At 37.2% G+C, this 19,662-nt stretch overlaps 1 protein-coding gene across 3 annotated transcripts in view; it reads right to left on the reverse strand.

The window, feature by feature from the left end:
• Window positions 1–1,563: 1,563 nt before the first annotated feature.
• Window positions 1,564–19,662, reverse strand: part of LOC105228542 (histone-lysine N-methyltransferase, H3 lysine-79 specific) — a 121,110-nt gene continuing 103,011 nt past the window's right edge. For 2 of the 3 annotated variants that reach the window (XM_049449085.1, XM_011208420.3), the window contains exons 4-8: window positions 19,268–19,443; window positions 14,190–18,632; window positions 13,407–13,655; window positions 12,841–13,317; window positions 1,564–9,042 (exon numbers count right to left, since the gene is read on the reverse strand). In XM_049449085.1, the coding sequence (XP_049305042.1) occupies window positions 7,655–9,042; window positions 12,841–13,317; window positions 13,407–13,655; window positions 14,190–18,632; window positions 19,268–19,443 (6,733 nt within the window). In that variant the 3' untranslated portion in view covers window positions 1,564–7,654. The remainder of the gene's footprint in view (window positions 9,043–12,840; window positions 13,318–13,406; window positions 13,656–14,189; window positions 18,633–19,267; window positions 19,444–19,662) is intronic. The other variant, XM_049449086.1, reaches the window with a different exon arrangement.

Consider the following 19,662-nt stretch of genomic DNA (forward strand, 5'->3'; position numbering starts at 1 on the left):
TTTTATTTATAATAATGCTGCCTTTAATTGTTTTGTTCATTTTACTATACCCCGCACTACTTTTCGCTAAACTGTATATTTACTTTTTATAATATCTCTTGTAATGTTATTTAACTATGTTGCATCGATAGAATTAATTTTTCTGTGGTTTTTGGCTTCTCTGAATTATGTTTTTCATTTCGTTTTATTTTTAATTTTTGAAATTTGTTTTTTAACTTTACCGTAAGGTTAGAAAAAGTTATCATACAAAAAGCGTTAAAATAAATTGAAAAAAAATGAGTTTAGAAAAAATGTATTTTATTTTATGAATATTTCATTTACTTTTTGTTTGTTCAGTTTTTGGTTTCAAATATTTATTTCGCTGAGGTGGAAAAATTCTTTAAATTTCCTATATAAGTATATTACTGTATTTAATATGCTTAAATGTTTGCCGTTAGAATTTTATTTTTTACCTCATTGGAATTTGGTGTTCTTGTTTGCATTCTATTCATTTATACTTTACCTATACATATTTTAACGGTTTATTTGTTTTTGTTTTTGCATTTGTATTATGCAAAAGTAATCGCTTTGGGTAGGCGTGCTGAGTTCTGGGAGTCTTTCACGTAAAATGGTTCTTGTTTTTGTTATTATTTACACACATACATACATATGTACATATATATAGACATGCATGCTTACATACGTGTGTGAAAAAATTGTATTTCTAATTTCGTGGAAAAAAGGTTCATCGGTTTGTGAGTTGACACTTGAAACATTTCGTTTATTTTCTTATTTTATTTTTGTTTTTGTTTTTGTATTTTCCATATTCTTATATTTTTCATTTTGTATAATTCGCGTAGTATATATATTTATTTATTTTATGTCTGTGTGTGTGTGTGTATGTTATTCACCCTGAGTAGGAATGCCAATACTTTAAAAGTTTTCCAATGAAAAATTAATAACAAAAGTCCCGTTGTGACTCAAACTCTTTTTTTTTTAATATCTTCATAGACTGAATACCCTAGCAAGCAATTGGGAGTTTGAAATCAACATACAAATTTACATATTTTGTTGATTTTATTTTCATTTGCGAAAAGATTATTTCATTTAATTGTCATTGACTCCCCTGCGGCAGCGCACTCAATTGTAAATTTAAATGAACTCTTTTGCATATTTTTTATTCCAGAGATGCCAGCTTTCTTTAGTATAAGCCGCGCTGCTTTCACTTTTATTCTTATGCTCGAGAAACATTTTTTTTTTTTTTAATTTTTAAAAACTTTGGAATTTTCAATTTTTTTCGCATGTTCAAGATGAACGCGGAATTTATACTTAGCTTTCAAATACTCTGAAGCTCTGGGATTCGTCTGCGAGCTAAATAGCAGTAAAAAGCCGAAGTGTTGAAAATCACAAAATAAAATAATTTAGAAGGTTACCAAGTATGTACATATGTATGAATCGAAGATAAATAAAAATAAAAAGAAAAATGTTTTCGAAAGTAGTGACTCCTTCAGTCCAGCTGGTTTTTTTTTAACTAGTCCAAACTTAAGCTGCTGTTACTAATGTTATTGTAGGCAGCGGTAGCGACAGCTCTAGTATTCGTCATTATTAAGGTGAAACGGGTCAAAGCAACAAACCTGAACAAAATATTCCGGTTGCTATAAGTAAATCACCGTTTATACCTGTTTTAAATCTAATTGAAGATGGTCTTGCTTCACCCATTTTTCCGCGAAGTATCGTAAAGCGATGAAGAGGCAGCGAAGATTTTTTATTACATACCATCTATGAAAATTCTATAAAGCCTTACTTAAAAAGCCGAATATCTCGAGAAGTATTAATGATAGTGATTTTGACCTCGGACCTTATTTTTAGCAAATAAAATTTATTACAAGTTTGTCATGCACATTTTTTCTACAGCTCTTGTCATTTACGAAATATATACAAAAAACGCGAGTTTCGTGAAAAAATCAGGCTTAGAGCCCCTTACTACCTCGCCGGTGTGAGTTTCGACTTTGGCGCTATGGGCACTTTTGTAGAGTGTTCAATTCTGAGGAATATGTGTCTAAATTCAAAGCGATGCCATAAAATGCCTCTGAACTATAGAAATTTAAAGATAAAAAATCACGGTTGTCGTGTATTTTCAATGGACAATGTTTACATGCCCCGGTCCTCAAATTTTCAGAGAATTTTTTTAGGGCATTTCCAAGAGAATTTCATGATGGGATTGAAAAAATTAATAGTTCATAAAAAAACACCCTAATATATACGCATCATCGTATATCCAAACTATCCCAATTTTATCCACGTGCGCTTTCAAACCGTATTGAAATTCAGATATTCAAATGCACTTGAGTCCGAATATGCGGGTAAGTTCGCAAACTATATTTGTTCAGATAACCACCCTAACCGGACTTTACCCATGTGAGACGAAAGTCCATATGTGCATACATACGTATGAATACGAATATATTTGAATCTTCGTGTATAACGATATCTGTATAACTGTACAAACGAATATTATATGACTAAGGAGATTTATTTGAATATACTGAGGTGCAATTTACTTGCAAGCGTGGAGAATACAGCTACCGTCTGTGTTTTGGTTCCAACAAGACAACTATCCAAAACATAAAGTGATGATAATCAAAAAACTGTTGCTTCATAACGCTCCAAAAGAGCTTAAGACTCCACCACAATCCTATGTTATGAACCCCATAGAGCACTCACTTATGGGAGATATGAAATCTGAGCTGAAAAAATCCAGTCCCCGTACCAAAGAAGAACTAAAAAAGGAGATTATCAAGATATGGGGCGAAATATCACCTAATTTTACAAAAAAAAAAATAAAAAACTAGTGGAATCGATGCCTAGGCGGATGTCAGGTGGACCCACCGCCTATAAAATTAAAGAAAAAAGTTAAGTGAATTGTTATTTTCCATTGAGTGTATACTCAATTTTGTGACCTGAATTTATCAATAATTACAGTTTTTTGTTTTATTTTTGGCTTAGTGTTAAATAAATGAATTAATTTATGTTCAAATGTAGTCAATAAGATTTCCATCTTCAAATGTGCGTAAAAAATGCAAATATTGGATAGTCGAAAAAGTCTTTTCGTATTTTGTCAATAGATGTCGTTTCAGCTGCATATCTCCACTGCTACCAATATCACATTATGTCATACCATAGAGTGTTGCAAAGGTGAGATTTTAAGCTCCATTTAACCAAAAGAAAATCGGGGAAGTTGAAAAAAATTTACAACTGTTCAGAAATGAGTGAAAATAATGAAGAAATTCGCTATACTTTGAAATTTTTGTATAAAAAAGGAAGAATGCCACGCAAGCTACCAATGAAATTTGTGAAGTTTACGCAGACGATGCTGTATCAGTTCGTATAGCACAACAATGGTTCGCTCGCTTCCGTTCTGGAAATTTCAAAATTTCGGTTTACACTGATGGAATAATTTCTCTAGCGGAAAAATGCCAAAAATGGTCGACCAAAATGGTAGATACTTCTTTATTAATTTTTTAGTATTAATTAAAAAAAAAATAAGTTGAAATTTGATTAGAAATACGAAAGGACTTTTTCGACTATCCAATATATCCACTAAATTTTCCATAGTTAGTGTATTTATTTTACGAACTCCAGTGTATACTAATTTTTGTGACTAATTGTAGATGTTTGGGTCCAGTTAAACTAATAGTTTGACTAACTTCAATAAAAATAATAAATAATAGTGATAAGTGAAATAAGTTGCACCAATATCCAAAATCTATGATGGAAGGGATATAAAATATTAGAAAAATGGGGCAATTAAGAAAACAAAAATCAATTTCAACATATTCAATATATATATGTATATTTTTATATAAATATTAATTTACGGTTTACAATCCATGCGAAATTCTCAGAAAGAAAGTTCTTGAAAAGCTTTCTTACAGCCCCGCTTGAGTTTTAATTGCACGCTTAGAATCACCAAATCAAGTGCACTGCCGCCCAAGTTTATGCGCTCTCTATTGATTGCAATACCTTTTTAACAGTCTGCCCTTTCAAAGCGGATATTCATTTACTCTTATTGACTTTTTATTAAAAAAAAAAAACAAAAAAGCAAACTCGTAAGCACCATTTTTGTATTAAAATCGTTTGCCCGTTGCCTGTAAAACTGAAGTGTTGTGCCCCAGTCTGGCATAAAGCACACTTTAAAGAGAGAAAGAGAGCGAAAGCTCGAATCGCCGCTCCTAACGAAGTGTGGCTTAAATTATTCGTGCGTTGATTGGATTTGCACGCATTTAACGAGAAATTAAATTAAATTTGTTTTACCTTCGCACTACTTCACCTATTTCTACACTAGTATGTTCTTTTTATTTACGTATATTTATTATATTCCATTTAATTTTATTTCAGCTTTGACTGCTTTGTTAAAAATTCAATTATTCAATTCGTAAATACTCTTCGTTTTGGGTTTGTTTACGTTGCTAACTTGTATTTTGTAAATTAATTAAATGCCATCATTATTTGTTGTTGTTACTGTATTTGTTTATTCATTTGCATTTGCATTCGTTCGAAACAACTGTACCACGAGTGTAATAATATTTAAATTTAAATTAAATTTTCTTTATTTTAATATTGTAACTGCTATTTGCTGTTTATAAATTGTCATTTTTAATACATTGTAATTGTTGTTGTAATTAAAGAACTATTAATTTTTCATTTCCTGAACGTGAATTGTTTGCCGGTTGCACTTAACCTAAAATTCATGTTTTTCGCATTAAATTTACGCTCTTCTTTGTTTTAAGTTTGTTTCGGTTTTAATGTTGCATAAATACTAGTATTATATAATAATTATGTGTTAAATTAATGTTGCTGCATTAAATGTTTATTTACTTTTCCGCTAGTATTTAATTATTATTATTTTTAATTACCATATTTTATTTTTAAATATTATTTAACTAAATTGCATAATTCCTTCCCTACATTTTATTTACCGTTACTGCTCATTATTATTATTATTTAGTATTACAAGTGTTGCTGCATTTTACAGTACATTTACTTTTTCTATATTTATATTACATTACATGGTTACTATATACAAATGTATATATCTGTGTGTATATATATTTATTATTATTACAATTTGCTTAAACTGTTTACGCGTACATTTGTCATTAAATAACTTTTTACCGTTGCATTGCCTGCGTTGCGCTTAACTCATTTTTTAATTTTAACATTTTTTATTTTGTTTTTATCATTTAATATACAATATATGTTTTAGCTTCCCTTGCAAACATTTTTTCATGCTAAAATTGTTTTCATTTATTTCGGTTTTTAAATCTAAAATTACTTATATACATACATAACGTTATGCCTTTGCGCATGTGCATAAAATCTGTCGTCGCTTAACAATTCATAAAAAAAAAAGAGCAAAAAACAAAAAAATTATTGCAAAAAAGTATGCTTTACATATTTTTTATTAAAATTTTTTATCAGCAACTCAGCGCAAAAGCTTCGTTTTCAATGCGTTCGTTACAGTTGCTGAAATTGTTCTTTCCAAAAATATTTTTTTTTTATCCTCAGACTTATTTAACAACAAATTTTCACTAATTTTAATAATTTCTTTTATTAAAATGTTAAATTTAAAGTAAATTAGCATTGTCATTTAAATTTCGTTTCATTAAATATTTCTTTAATTGTTCACAAATAAAAATGTGGCAAATGCTGTTAAGCTATGCAACACAATTAAAAAAAAAAAACAAATTTAATATATTAATAATTAAGTTTTATTAAAATAACGAATAATTTCAAATATAAATTTTAAACTGTGCAAAGCAAACTGTGTGAAAAAACATTTCATATCAACAAATATAAAACCAGCAGAAAAAATAAACAAAGTGTTCAAAAAATATAATACAATTTAAGCTTGACAAATTATTTTTTAAGTGAACGCAGTTAAAAGTAATTGTCACAATCCGCCCCGCGGTGAAAATTAAAAATAAAATCACAAAAAAAAAACCTTTTATTATAATATAAAAGTTATTAATTAAAAAAAATATAATAATAATAAAAAAATAAAAAAATAAAAAAAAATATTATAATTCAATTATAAAATAAAATAAGTATAATAATTGCATTAAAAAAAATAATTTAAATAAAACTAAAAAAAAGTACATTAATAAAATTCAATTTAATTAAAAAAAATACTTTAAAAAACAATAATTTTTGTCAAAAACTTATGTTAATGAAAAACATCGTTCAGTTACCTTACCATTCACGAAGTGGTTGGCGCGTGTTGTTGGTGTAATTTTCATATTCCAAACGTTAAATTGGAAATTAAAAACTTTTTCTACACATACACAGACATTAAGGAAAAAACTTATACTTTTTCTTATGCAGAAAACTTTAGCGAGCTATAGCGCATAGTAAGTTATCAAATGAACAACGATATTAGATGATATTAGAAAATTCAAATACAATTTCAAAAAATACAAAAATTAAAATATTAATTAAAACTATTTTTCAATAAAAATAATAATAAAAAAAAAAAACAATTATTGCAAATATTTCAATAGAAGTTTAGTTTCAAATTCGAAATTTTATAAATTTAAAGCAAAATATGAAAATATTTTATGCCTTCTCCTTTATTGGCGTAGACAACTCGTAAGCGGTTATAGCCGGGAGGATAAAGTCGTATGTAGAAGCTCATGCAAGTGAGAAAAGTTCTCAAAGCGCCATTCACTTGGGACTGGTCAGAAACGATTATTTTACATATGACTGAAGCAGCTCACGACTAAGTATTCTCAGGGTAGCCAAAGAACATCAGTTTGAAGGCGAGCTAAAGGGAGAAGGCGAACCATCCCTCACCAGGGTTGTAAGCTGGGTTTAGGACCCGCCAAACTGTGTGATAAGACCCCAATGGAAAGGAAACTTTTTGTATGTCAGTGAGTTAAAAAGACAACAACAGCAATATATGTAAACTTTTAACAAACATTTTCACATATAAATTTTCAGCTTCTTTCAATACTTGAAAAACTCTTCGAAGCTTCGAAAATACAGCTGTAGGCGAGAACATTTGCTAAACTTGTGCTAAAACAAGTGGTTTTGTCAGATGTTAAAAAAATGTTTTTTTTTTTTTATTTTTAACATCGAACCCAGTTTTTTAGGCGTGTTAGGGCGTTTCTCTAAACTAAGCTCTTCACACTTTTCAAATATTTCATAATTTGCAATTAAATTTTAAAATTTTAAGCAAAACATTTTGAAAAAAAGACTAACAAACACTGTAGCTTGAATACACTCAGCCAAGTATCCAAAAATTATTAAAAAAAAAATGTTTTAAATTAACGAGTAAGTTTACGTTTAAATAACTGTACAAATTGTAGATTATTTTTCACTTGGGACAAAAAGTTTGACTTAATTGAAATAAGCAGCGTTTTAACTGTAATAAATTTATAACTTAACAGTAAAATTAATAGCGATCAACGAGAACGAAATTTATGATACAATTTAAACATTTTGTGTCTTAATTAAATTACAAAATAAATATATAAATTAACATTAGTTGCTATTGTTTTGCCGATTGCTGTCAACAGACGACCGATTGTGTAGAGGCTACAAGTGTCATGTGCTCAGAACAAGTTCATAAATATTCAAACAAAAAAATAACGAAAAATTATGCAACATTTTCAACTTAACTAACATTGGTTGTTGTGGGCGCGGCTATGGACACCGCTGCTGCGGCGCCTACGTCCGCTTTGCACTTGTTGCCGCTGCTGTTACCGCCAGTGACGCCGCTATTGCTGCTGCTATTGATGTTCACATTGCTGCTGCTGTTGCTGCTATCCATGGACCAGTCCCAATCCTTGCCTTTCGGTCGAAATTTCGACGATTTATGATGATGGTGGTGCTGCGAAAGATTTTGCATTGTCGCCGTCGTCGCCGATGTAGTCGATGACAGATTGTTGTTGCTGTTGTGATTATGATTGAGTGTTTCGGCGGATTTAGTGTTGTTCACCTCGGAAGAATTCTGTTGGTGTTGTTGTTGCTGACGCTTTGGCGATTTTTCAGGACTCGTTTGATGGGATTTCTTCGTCTCGCCGCCATTCGTTTTAGCAAATGTTGTGGGACCATTTTTCATTACGCCAGCCATTCCTTTGCCAACCGCATCGTTCGCTGTTGATCCCTCAATCACCGTGCTGTTGGTGGCATCATTACTGTTATTATTCGCATATGGCATCAACAGATCATCACAATCGTATTCCCAATTGCGTTCGCAGAATTTCTTCTTATAATGCTTCTCCGATGACGACTTCGATTTGCGTTGATATTTTAAGGGTATCTTGAGTGTATTATTGCCATAGGGATCAGCGGCGTTGGCCGGTGGTGTTGGTGTCGGCGTAGGTGTGACACTATGCGCTGCCGCCATAGCTGCGGCCAAGGGTGGTGTCGGCACGGCCGCATTCGGACTGGGTGTGCGCGGCAAGCCGATATCAGAGAGCGGCGGACTATCAATGGCGCTCGCGTCAACCGGTGATGTCGAGTTCGCCTTCAGCAGCGTTATCGGCGGCATAGAAGCGACATCGGAATGCGTTGATTTCATGCTGCTATCGCTAAGGTGATCTGATGATGAAGCGTGACTGCTAGCGGTGCCCCCACCGCCACCGCCATTGCCATGCGCATGCAACAACAACGAATGATGATGATGATGATGGTGTAGGTGTCCATGCATGTAGCTATTGACACCGCTGCCGCCGGAGCTGGCGCTAGCGCCACTCACACTACAACCGCTTGAACTGCTGGTGCTGCCAGCGCTGCTGCCGCCGCTACTCATAGGCATGTCCAGTTGCGAGGACGTCGACGAGGTGGAGAGAAATGTGCGCGCCGTATCTGAATTGCTGCTGCTGCTGTGGGTAATACCCGAATCGGGCGAAGTGTTGCAGCTGATCGACGACGGCACTATGTCCGTGTCAATAGAACGCCGCGTCTTATCCAGCTCGGTGGAGGCGAAGGCGACTAGGCGATCGAAGCCGGAGCTCACCCGATGTTGCCAGTGTGTTTCATCGTCGGCGATGACATCATCTATGTGGAAGATAAGGAAAAATGTATCAGACTTGTTTCGAAACTTTCATACTTATAAACTAAATGGTTAGATTTTGAACTGTAATTGGGTAAGTGTGGTGTTGTGATGTTTTAATGTGTGTGTTTAGCATGGAATGTGTTATAAATTATCCTCATAAGTAGTTAACAAGTTAAGAGAGCTTTAGTCGGTAAACGTACGCAAACCTAACCTATAAATGTTAAAATAAACGGTTTACTTATCAATTAATATTTGTTGCCATAGTTATTTAGCATTCATACACTATTTTATTGAAAAATATTAAAAATGTAGGTTGGATTGAGTTAAACGCCGTTTCCGACGCTTAGAAACAGTTTGTAATTTTTTAAAAGAGATTAGTGAAAAACGTTAATTTTGATTAACCGAAGCTAGCTATAATCTTCATAAATAGAAAAGTTTCCAAACAAGAGTATATATGCTGTAATCAATTTGGACATAAATCTGTTTAAAATTTCGTCACGATATATTGTCAAATACAAAAAGTGTTCCATATAAGGTCTGGATTTTAATCGATCAGTGTAGTGTTTTCATCTGAACATTTTCTTCGAATATTGTACCACTACCTTGGAATAATTATTGCCAAATTACATGCAGACATTTTCTAAAAAAAAAACTGGTCCCGTACAAAAACTTGGTTTTGATTGATCAGTTTGTTGGCTCAGCTCATTACGTCTCCGACGTTTCCTTCGGGGTGTTGAAACTTCGTGACAAACTTAATACACACTCTTCCGTGTATAAAAACCGTATGTATGTGCCGTCTTTAAGGTTTTTTGTGTAATTTTTTAGGAGTAAACACGTGCTACATTTTTTGGATACGAATATTAGTAATGACTTAGTATTATGTACAATAAATTCTCGACTTTAGATAAACGACTTGTTAATTAACTAAAAAACTAAAAATCACAACAACAATAACACAAACAAAAAGCTAAAAAGCAATCAATAACTATATCGCAGACACTTACCAATTGTTATATAATTTTTATATTCAAATTTTGGTTTTATATATCTCGCATATATACATAAGTATATATATGCATGTACGTATATATATGAATCACAATGGGGTGTGGAAAATATTTGTAAGCCCCTTTCGTCAGCTAAATTTTGAGCTTTTTATAGCCATAGCTACTGTATGGAGCAGAAATGGTATGGGAGGAATTGTTGGAAACTGGAATGTAATGTGTAGGAAAATATAAATGAGGAGATCAAATACACAGCTAATACAAAGTGCAAAAGAAGTTATTCAATATAGCAGGCAAAGAGGCATGAGCGGTTAAGTCTTAAGAAAATCATGAGAGTGCAAAGGTAGCGAGAAGGCAGTGTGCGATTATGGAATTGGAAAATTAAATAGATGGAATATAGAACTTATAACTTTATGCCACTATATGAAATCTCTATATATGCATGTCTTTTGAAATGTTACAAAACTGTTAAAATATCGATGCTAGAACTATTTAGCTAATAAAGTACACAGTAAACTCAAAAATAGAGCCCATTTTTCTAGAAATTTAACGTTAATTGTTTTAAAAAAGGATTGTCCTTTATATTCTGAAACTATTTTTTGAGACGTCAAAGTATATATTACATGTTTTTAAGAAAATTAATTATAATACTAAAATTATTTTTAACAACAAGAAAATGAGAATTAGAGCAGTTTATTTGTGCAATCTAAAAACAATCACGTTACAAAAAAAAAACAAAAAATATTAAAAAATATAATTGATTAACATTTAAATTATTATTATTTTTATTGAATTAACATTTAAATTATTTTGTTTTTTAGTTTAACATCGAAAACATTGTATTAAAAATAATTTTTAATTATTTAATTTATAATCCCAAACGCCAGAATCAAAAAAGTTTTAATCGCAAATACGGCATTGAAAAATTAAATGTTAATCTCACGTTACATTTCGTACTGAGTGTTCTACCATTTCAACCTAGAGCTCGCACAGAGGTATGAAATTTAATACTCTAGAGCAAATGATTTATATTTTACCAATTTAAAGTTCTGTTTTTTTGTATTAAAAAATAAGTTACATTTATACATTTTTGAAATCAATAATTGAAAATCTAATCAGAATTAAAAGTTGGAAAACTAAATTTTAATCCAAATTGTGCAGTTTAAAAATTGAAAACCTAAATCCTTAACTCCGTATTTTTTTTTTTTTTTAATTCAGAACCCTAGTAGGATACGACTGGCTTAAAACAAACAAATTGACGAGAAAATTTTGAGGTTATGTAAATAATTTTTACACAGTAGTGTTCTAGGATTGTTTATGTTTTTTTTTTACTATGGGCTGGTAAAAGCCAATGCAAGCAGCGTGAAGTTTATATATAATTTCATAGAATATCACTTGCTCGAAGATTAAAGTACCAATATCAATCGATTGCACATTTCTAATACTTTGAAAATCCTGCAAGAAATCTTCTCAGATATGCTAAAATAAGACATTATTGAAACTGAAGTAAGATTATTTTATTTTTTTGTTTTGCCGTTTAACCTATCACTGTCACGTTTGTCGCGAAAACTTGCTAAAAATTAATGCCGTTCCAACTATCTTAGCGCTTACGAAATACAACAACAATACCTAAAGTAACAGCAAAAACATTCAATTGCAACAAAATAGTTTCGAAAATGGAGTAAAAGAAAACCCAACACCCAGACAGTGGAGCCCCGAAACCAAAACACCAAGGAAATTAGGCGGAGGAGAAAAAATAAAAAAGCGTTTATGTATGTTGACAAAAAAATAAATTGATTAAATTTTAATTGCGTTAAAAAATCTCGAAATTTTTTACAAACATACATATAAACCAAATATGTAGGAAAGCGTAAAAATTAGGAAAAATCATGTGTTATAAACAAGAATAATATTTCTTTTTTTGCGAAAAACTTATGAACTAAATAAAGGCGTCTTTTTTTGTGTGTTCAAAGAGTGCGACGTAAAAATTATTTATAAAAATAACAGTAAACTTATTAGTAAAAAAAATGATTCTAAGCAAATATTTCTTTGCCATTCGAAAAGTGCGCTAACAAAATATACTAAAATAAGCTAGTTAATATGTGGCAATTACAAACACAATTGTACAAATTCAGCTTAAATGCCTAAATCGTTTATGCTACACACTAAAAGGCCATGCATGAACCTAACAACAACAATATAACAGTTATACGCAGAAACGCAGACCGAACGGCGAAGCGAAACGCAATTTGCGACACTTTCAAGTAGCGGTATTTAATACGATGGACAATGCAGTTAGTAACGGAATTTTAAAGCACACAGTATGCAGTTAGTTTGCTGTTTTTATTATTAATATAATTATTGTTTTTCTTTCGGCATTGTAGTTGTACACATGATTATGATTTGTAGTTTGCGTCGAATATTTGGTGTATTTTGTGCTGATGATGAGGTAGTAACTTATAAAATGATGCAGCACTTCGCTACATCTTTCATTACTATATATGTAAGTATATAAATGTGTGTGTGTATGATGTATGCATGTATTCACTATTAATGCTAACTTGATTTCGTCTTATTTCAGGTACATTTATTTTGAGTTCTTTCAATGCTAGCTCGCGTATGTACTATTCTCAATGCTGCTAAGTGTTAAACTAAACTATGCCTGAGCCAAATGCATACAGTGCTTGATAAGATGGTCTTTGTCTTTTGCCGTGCTGGTGACTAACTTTAGGTGGTACGTGGCGGTTGGTGCGTTTTTGGTAATAATTGTGTTGCAAACAGTCAATCAATTCTTACCATCATCACCGGCGCGTCCACCCACGATTGGTGTTGTACTATGCGGCGTGGTCGCTGTGCGTGATTGCTGTTCGTGTTGTAGCTGCTGCTGCTGTTGGCGCGACATTTTCGCTGCCGTTGCTGACAACTGCAAGGGGCGCTCATCGCCGCCAGCAGCAGCTCCACCGCTCATTATCGAGTTGATTTCCGGACTCATTAGCAGCGGTTCGAGTGGCAATTTCGCATTGCGTCGACAAGAAGGCGACAGTGAGGACTGCGGTTGTGTATGTGCACCTGTCGCCGATGATGAGATGGCGCCACTGTTGCTGCTACTGCTAACGCCATTCATATTGGCGTATGGATTACTGTTGGTTAGATGGTGTTGTTGATGTTGGTGTAGTTGCTGGTTGTGCGCAACCGCATTGTCGTTGTAGTGGGCCATCTTAGCGGGTCGTGGCTGTTGATTATTTGCCATGGGCGAAGTGCGTTTCACGCCGACTAAGTATATATGGGTGAGCAAAAACAAAAATAGATTAGATTTCCAATTAATAGCTGAGTAGGGTTAGTCTAAAACGGCAAGTACTCACTTTCCACCTTATTGGGCGTGGCGTTGTTGTTGTGACCATGTGTCGCCTGTGCTTGATAGTGGTGTTGTTGGCTATGCGCATATTGCTGTTGCTGTTGTTGCTGCTGATGAGAGTGTTGTTGGTGATGGTGTTGATTATGCATGTCGCTGTTGTTGTTGGACACTGCGGCAGCCCGCCGCTGACGCTCTTCATGTTCTTCCTTGTATTTGCGCGAGGCCATAACGTGATCCTGCAGTGAAGCTGCCAGACCTACGATATGAATGTGATATTTTTTTATATGTTGGAAAATAATTAAGTCGGAGAATGTTATAGTTAAACATTTATGTATGTATGTATATAGTATCCCGAAAATGTGAATTAAAAGTATTTTTTGGAGTTTTTTTCTCAAATAAGGACTGAAAAAATTTAATAAATAGATTTAATCCCAAAAATTAAAAATAAATTTGTAATCCCAAAAACCCAATTTAAAAATAAAAATGTTATATCGCAAGTTTATTATTCATAAAACAACAAATTGTTTTTTAATTTCTTATTTCAGCAAAATTTTGTGAGTAAAAATTAGATTTTAAATTTTTAATTTCGATTTATATAATTTGACTGTGATTACTAGAGAAAATGAAGACTTTTCGGAATAAAAAAAAACACTATTTCAACAGCTGAGAATTAAATTTGGAAGATGCATTTTTATCGTATAAAATTCCTTCTGTTCAATAATATAACTAATACAAAGTTCAAAAACCTCTCAAGTGTCTAATAATTCCTTTTCTAATAATTCCCACTCACCCTCCAATGGTGGATTGCTGCCGTTCAAACGATTCCCGCGTCCATTGTTGCGCTCTTTGCTGCCTGCCTTGTGCGAGTGTGTTTGATGATTGTGATGCTGCTGTTGCTGCTGGTGTTGTTGGTGCTGCTGCTGATGATGTTGCTCATCATTGAAATACGCCTCGATGCAACCCTTCATTTCGGCGCGTGGTAAGCTAACCGGCTGGTAGTCGCGACTGCGCGAGCCGCTTACTGCACCGCCAACATTACCGGTAGCAGCAAGACGGGCATTCGTCGCTTCCCTACCATTGCTATTGCCGCCACCCATCGCCATTTGCTGATAGAGTGAGGGGTTATAGCCACCGCTGCTGTTATTGACGCGACCACTATTAGGAGGCGCTGCCGTTGCTGTGCCACCAGTCGCAGTCTTGTGATTATATGCGACATGTGCCAGCGAAGACATATTGTGTGAGGACTGCGTTGGCGTTGTCGGCGGTGACTTTCGCCCACTGCCAGCACCAATAGTGCGTGGCGACACGTCGACAGCGTTGCCTTGCACATGTGTGGGCGGCGTTTGCTCATCGAACACACGCACGTGCACGCGCTCGGGACGTTGCGCATTCGGATTAATTAGCAAACGATCGTGCGCCGCGCGGTCCACGTAATTGTTGGCACCGACGTTAGTGGCGCCGGTAATTGGCGGTGGGGCACCAACTGTGCTCATATTCACCGCCGCATTTATAATGCTCTGATGCGATATTTCAAGCGTGCGCTCGATTTCACCATTCACCAGATCGCCAATGGTCTTTGTGGATAGCGGCAAGCCGGACATGGCGCCAGCAGGCGGCATTTGTTGATTAAGTTTTTCTTGTGAGAGATGGCGGCGAAGCGCCATCTTTGCCGGTGAGACTTGTGTATAATCTGGCTGTGATGAGTTTGAGCTTGGTCGGCTGGGTTGCGGCAACATTTGTTGCCCGCTACTGCCGCCGCTGCCACTGTTCGTATGATGTGGCGGCAACGGTTGCGAGACCGCAGATTCGCGGCTATTACTGCGCTCTAGCGACATTAGGCGATCGCGTGTCGGTGGGTAGTACATAATGGCCGAATCGGAGTTGGCCGAACTGGAACGTGGTGCGACCACCATTTCCTCGACGAGTTGTTCGCGACTGTTGGAACGCTGCGACGCATTCAATATGAGATTTTCTGCTGTAACGGTGGGCGCTTTGAATTCGAGCGGTGGCATTAGATGTTGGTGATTGGCGCTGGCGAGGTGTTGTGATGACGCGCTGCTCGCTGCAGCTGCTGCGGCAGCCATCATCATTGCTTGCTGATGTTGTTGTTGCTGCTGCTGTGCAGCGTAATGTTCGAAACTGGCCGCGCTTACAGAGCTGCGACGGCGATGATGGAAGGCCAGATCGGCTGGTGAAGTGCCAGCACCCACGGCCGAACCGAAGTGTGCGTGTTGTTGCTGCTGTTGCTGGTGTTGTTGTTGTAAGTGTGTCATGTGTTGTTGTTGTTGTTGCTGCTGTAAGTGCGCATTATTCTGTTGTTGCTGGTACTTGGCAGCGCTACCTTTATGGCTGCCAGACGCAGCGGAAGACTGTTGCTTGCCGCCGCCATATTTTCCGGCGCCCACACCGCTGCTGCCATATTGGCTGTTGCCAATGGACGGCGGTGGTGTTATTGGTGATATGGTGGTGGTAGCATTCAAATGTGTTGGACCCTGAGTGGCAACGGTAATGAGGTTGTTCAGATTGTTTGGCGGCATGGCCTGTGGTGGTAGCGGCGGCAAATGATTATGATGTGGGTGTTGTTGGTGATGCATTTGCATTTGCTGGTGTGGGTGTGCTTGCTGATTTAAGTTGTTCATAGAAGACGCTGACGCAGTGTGCTTACTGCGTTTTGGTGCTGGCGATGATTGAAGCGAACCCGGTTGTTGCGATACTAACGACTGTGTTGATGAGTGAAGGCTCAAGTCGTGGCCGGCTGATGAGCCGGGCATATGATGCGCGGCAGCTTTGCGATGTTCTTGATCCTCATTCAACGCAGAGGTGATGATACTCTTAAGGCGATCTTCAAAGTTAGCCACTTTAGGTGATTCCTGTATGCCACCGGAAGCAGCGGCGGACATTGACGACTTGCGCGCACCAGGCAACTCGCATTTTGGCAGTAAGCCGGCAACACCACGCAATCCATTACCATTTACGGGAGAGGGTTGCTGTTGCGGCTGCTGCTTATTGGATGCTGTAGGCGCCGGCATCAGGTTACTGTCGGCCACATAAATAGACACCGACGGTAGGTGTTCGTTGCTCGAACTGCGCGCATGCTGTTTCTTCTTTGACGGTGTCGTCAGAGCCTCGTCATGATATTGGGCTATATTGTTATTGGTGAGATGCTGGTGATGCGCAGTTGTCGACAAGGCAAGTTGCTTGCCACTGGAAACGCCAATACCGGCCATAGCGTTGGTGTATGCATTTCCTGTGCCAGTCGCGGCTGAAAATTTACCCGCTTCGATCTGACGCCCTGTCTCCAGTATCTTTTGTGCTAGCACTTCTGGATTACTTTCCTCTATTTTGCCTACGTCCGGTACATCAGGCCACTCCTGCGAACGCGTACGATGATCGCGACTACGACGCGGTGTTTTTGATGTCGCGTTTGTCGCGGATTTACTTGGCGTTGTGGGTGCACTATTCGATACTGCATTACCGCCTGCCGACGCGCCACTCGTCGTCGTCAACTGCAGCGGTTGCGTGACGCCGCTTGCACCTGCCGATATCAGCGTGGCGGGCATCATTGTTGGCGCACTATTTGATACTGCTGTTGTGTTAGCTAATGTCATATTGGTGCCCTGTGCAAGTAGCGCTGCTGCTGTGCGCCGCTCTTCGGCTGCTTTCTCCAAGAGCGCCGCCTCTTTCTCAATACTTGACACTTGCGCGTATAACTTTTTACGTTGCGCCAATGTATTGGCGATCTCCTTCAGCACCAATTCGTGCGCAGCAGTTTCGCTCAGGTCGATTGGGTTGCCGCCATTCGGCAGCTCAACCTTGGTACGTCCATTATTGCCACAAGTCTTCTGATATTCTGGTAAATGCTGTAGGTGCTTCTTCAACAAACGTTTCTGCTCCAATTCACAGGTCGTCACTTGCGATTGTATTTTCTTTGCTATACCTTGCAACTCCTTATGTCGACCGACAATCTCTTTAGCCTTTGTGATTAGATCATTGGGAGAGGTGACATTGATACCCAACTCATTCATGCGCGCCTTCAGCAACATTACGCTGTCATCGATCAGCACCTTGATCTGCTTGTCCAGCTGACTGGCGCGATTCTTAATGCGTTGTTTGCGTTCCTGTTCTAATTGTATTTGACGCTTAATGTTTGGCACAAACGATTTCGCCTTCATCTGCTCGATCATGGCCATGTATTGCGTACGGAAGACATCCAATAAAATTTGTAGCGCGTAAGGTGTATCCTGGGGCGCTTCCGGAATTTCCAGCTCCGTATGTGTCATATTGCGAGTGAGCAGTGACGTCAGCTGTTGATCCACACAGCCCGGCGCCGCTGGCAATTTTTTGCTCAACACCTCGTGCGACGTGCTCAACAGCGTCTGCTTGTGCAGCACATCCAAACCAGCGATCTTTAACGATTTGCGTCCGCGTGCACCCTTCTTCATGCGGCCTTTGCGACCGCGTGCCCCGCCACCACCACTACCAGCGCCACCATCCTCCTTAGACGAGGAGTCCTTGCTATTCGCCGCAGCGGCTGCCATTGCGGCCTCTTGCGCTGCCGCCTCACGTGCAGCAGCTGCCGCTTCTCGTTGCGCTGCCGCTGCAGCTGCACTCTTGCTGGCAATTGCCGCTTTGCGCGTAAGCTTTTTGCGCTTTTTCTGTGGAACGGTGCGTGCATTACGCGCCGTCGCCGTGACCGTATTTCTAAAGTTATTATTATTCTCCTCATCGTCGGATTGCGACGACTTGCCCTTCGAGCTGCTGCACCAGTCGGACCAGATTTTGCGTGTGGTCGGTCCGTTGGCGGTGCCACCGGTTGCGCTGCCATTTGCCACGTCGCCTTCAGCTTCGCTCTCTGTCGATGTGTCCATGTCCAAGTTGTTGCGTTGTGCTTGCTGCTGTTCACGTTGTTGTTGTTGCTGTTGTTGATTTCTCGTAGTCTTGGACGTTGCAGCCGACGACGTCGTCGTTGTTGCTGATGCGTTCGACTGTTGCGCGTGACTGCTGTTGTTGCTGACATGCGCCGCCGGCGAATTAGTGCGTTGCGTGTTGTTGCTGCTGCTGCTGTTGTGGGTTGTGTTCGTGGACGACGAATTGGCAGCGGAGGAGTTTGAGTGCGTATTACTGTTGCTGTTGTTGTTGTTATTATGATGATGATGGTTGTGGTTGTGGTGATTATTGAGCGCGTGATTATGCGCCTCACGTTTGGCACGATCGCGTGTGGTGCGTGTGGAGCCTTTAAAAAAAGAGCAAAGAGAAACGGAATTGCAATTAGTAAAGGATTTCAGCATGGCGTCGATGGCAGGCGAAAGCGGACATAAATATCAATACGAAAAATGTACACGACATCGAAAAAAGTTACGTTTGAAGGCGCGCAAGAAGGAGTCAAAAAAATACAACAGAAAATAGAATCAAAATAAAAAAACATTACCAAAATGCCTTAAGAAAAATAGCAAAAATGAGTGGATGGATTTTTCATGAATTTCGAATGCAAAGAATTAGTTTGGTCTCGTGAGTGTTGCGTGAATTTTCTGAGTGTCCCGTGTGCATACTCGCAGATATGCTTGTGTATTTTCCTTTTTCTGCACAATTGATTGGTGTGTGGTGTACTTTTGATATTAAACGTATTTTTCGTTTTTGTTTTTATAAACATTTTCGTAAAATTATTTCTCTCTACGCTTTTATTTTATTATTATTTTAGACGTTTTCCAACTAAATCTTTTCGTTTTTAGTTAATTTATATTTTATTTTGGTTAATTCGATTTCGTTTACTCCCTTATCGCTTGCTCGTACTTGTTCCGACAGTAGTATTAACCATTGAGGCAACCACTCTGTTGGATTTTTCATAATTATGGCGTTATTTTTACTTACCGACATGATCGTTTTCAGCACCTTTTTGAGTTTTCAAGCGTTGAAAATAACGCTCCAATATCGTACGATCGATCGTATGCAAATAGTACGATACTGGTTTACAGGTCCACGAAACCGAACCCTTTAGTGGTGGTATTTCGCTCACATGCATTATGGTGCCGATGTCGCTGAGGTTTCTGTGAATATAAAGAACAAAGAAAAATTAACAATTAGAGTTGTATTGAGTCGCATTGATAAAATAACATTATTTTCAAGAACCCGACGCACTTGAATGCTCTTCTACAACATTTTGCTCTAATTGATGTACAACAGATCAATGACCTCTAAGAACTAGTGCCAAAGCTTAAAAATTATTGCTACTTCTTGTGCTTTAACCTCTCACTTTCAAACAGCCA

Source organism: Bactrocera dorsalis, chromosome 2 (assembly GCF_023373825.1).
Source record: "Bactrocera dorsalis isolate Fly_Bdor chromosome 2, ASM2337382v1, whole genome shotgun sequence".
NCBI classification, from domain to species: Eukaryota; Metazoa; Arthropoda; class Insecta; order Diptera; family Tephritidae; genus Bactrocera; species Bactrocera dorsalis.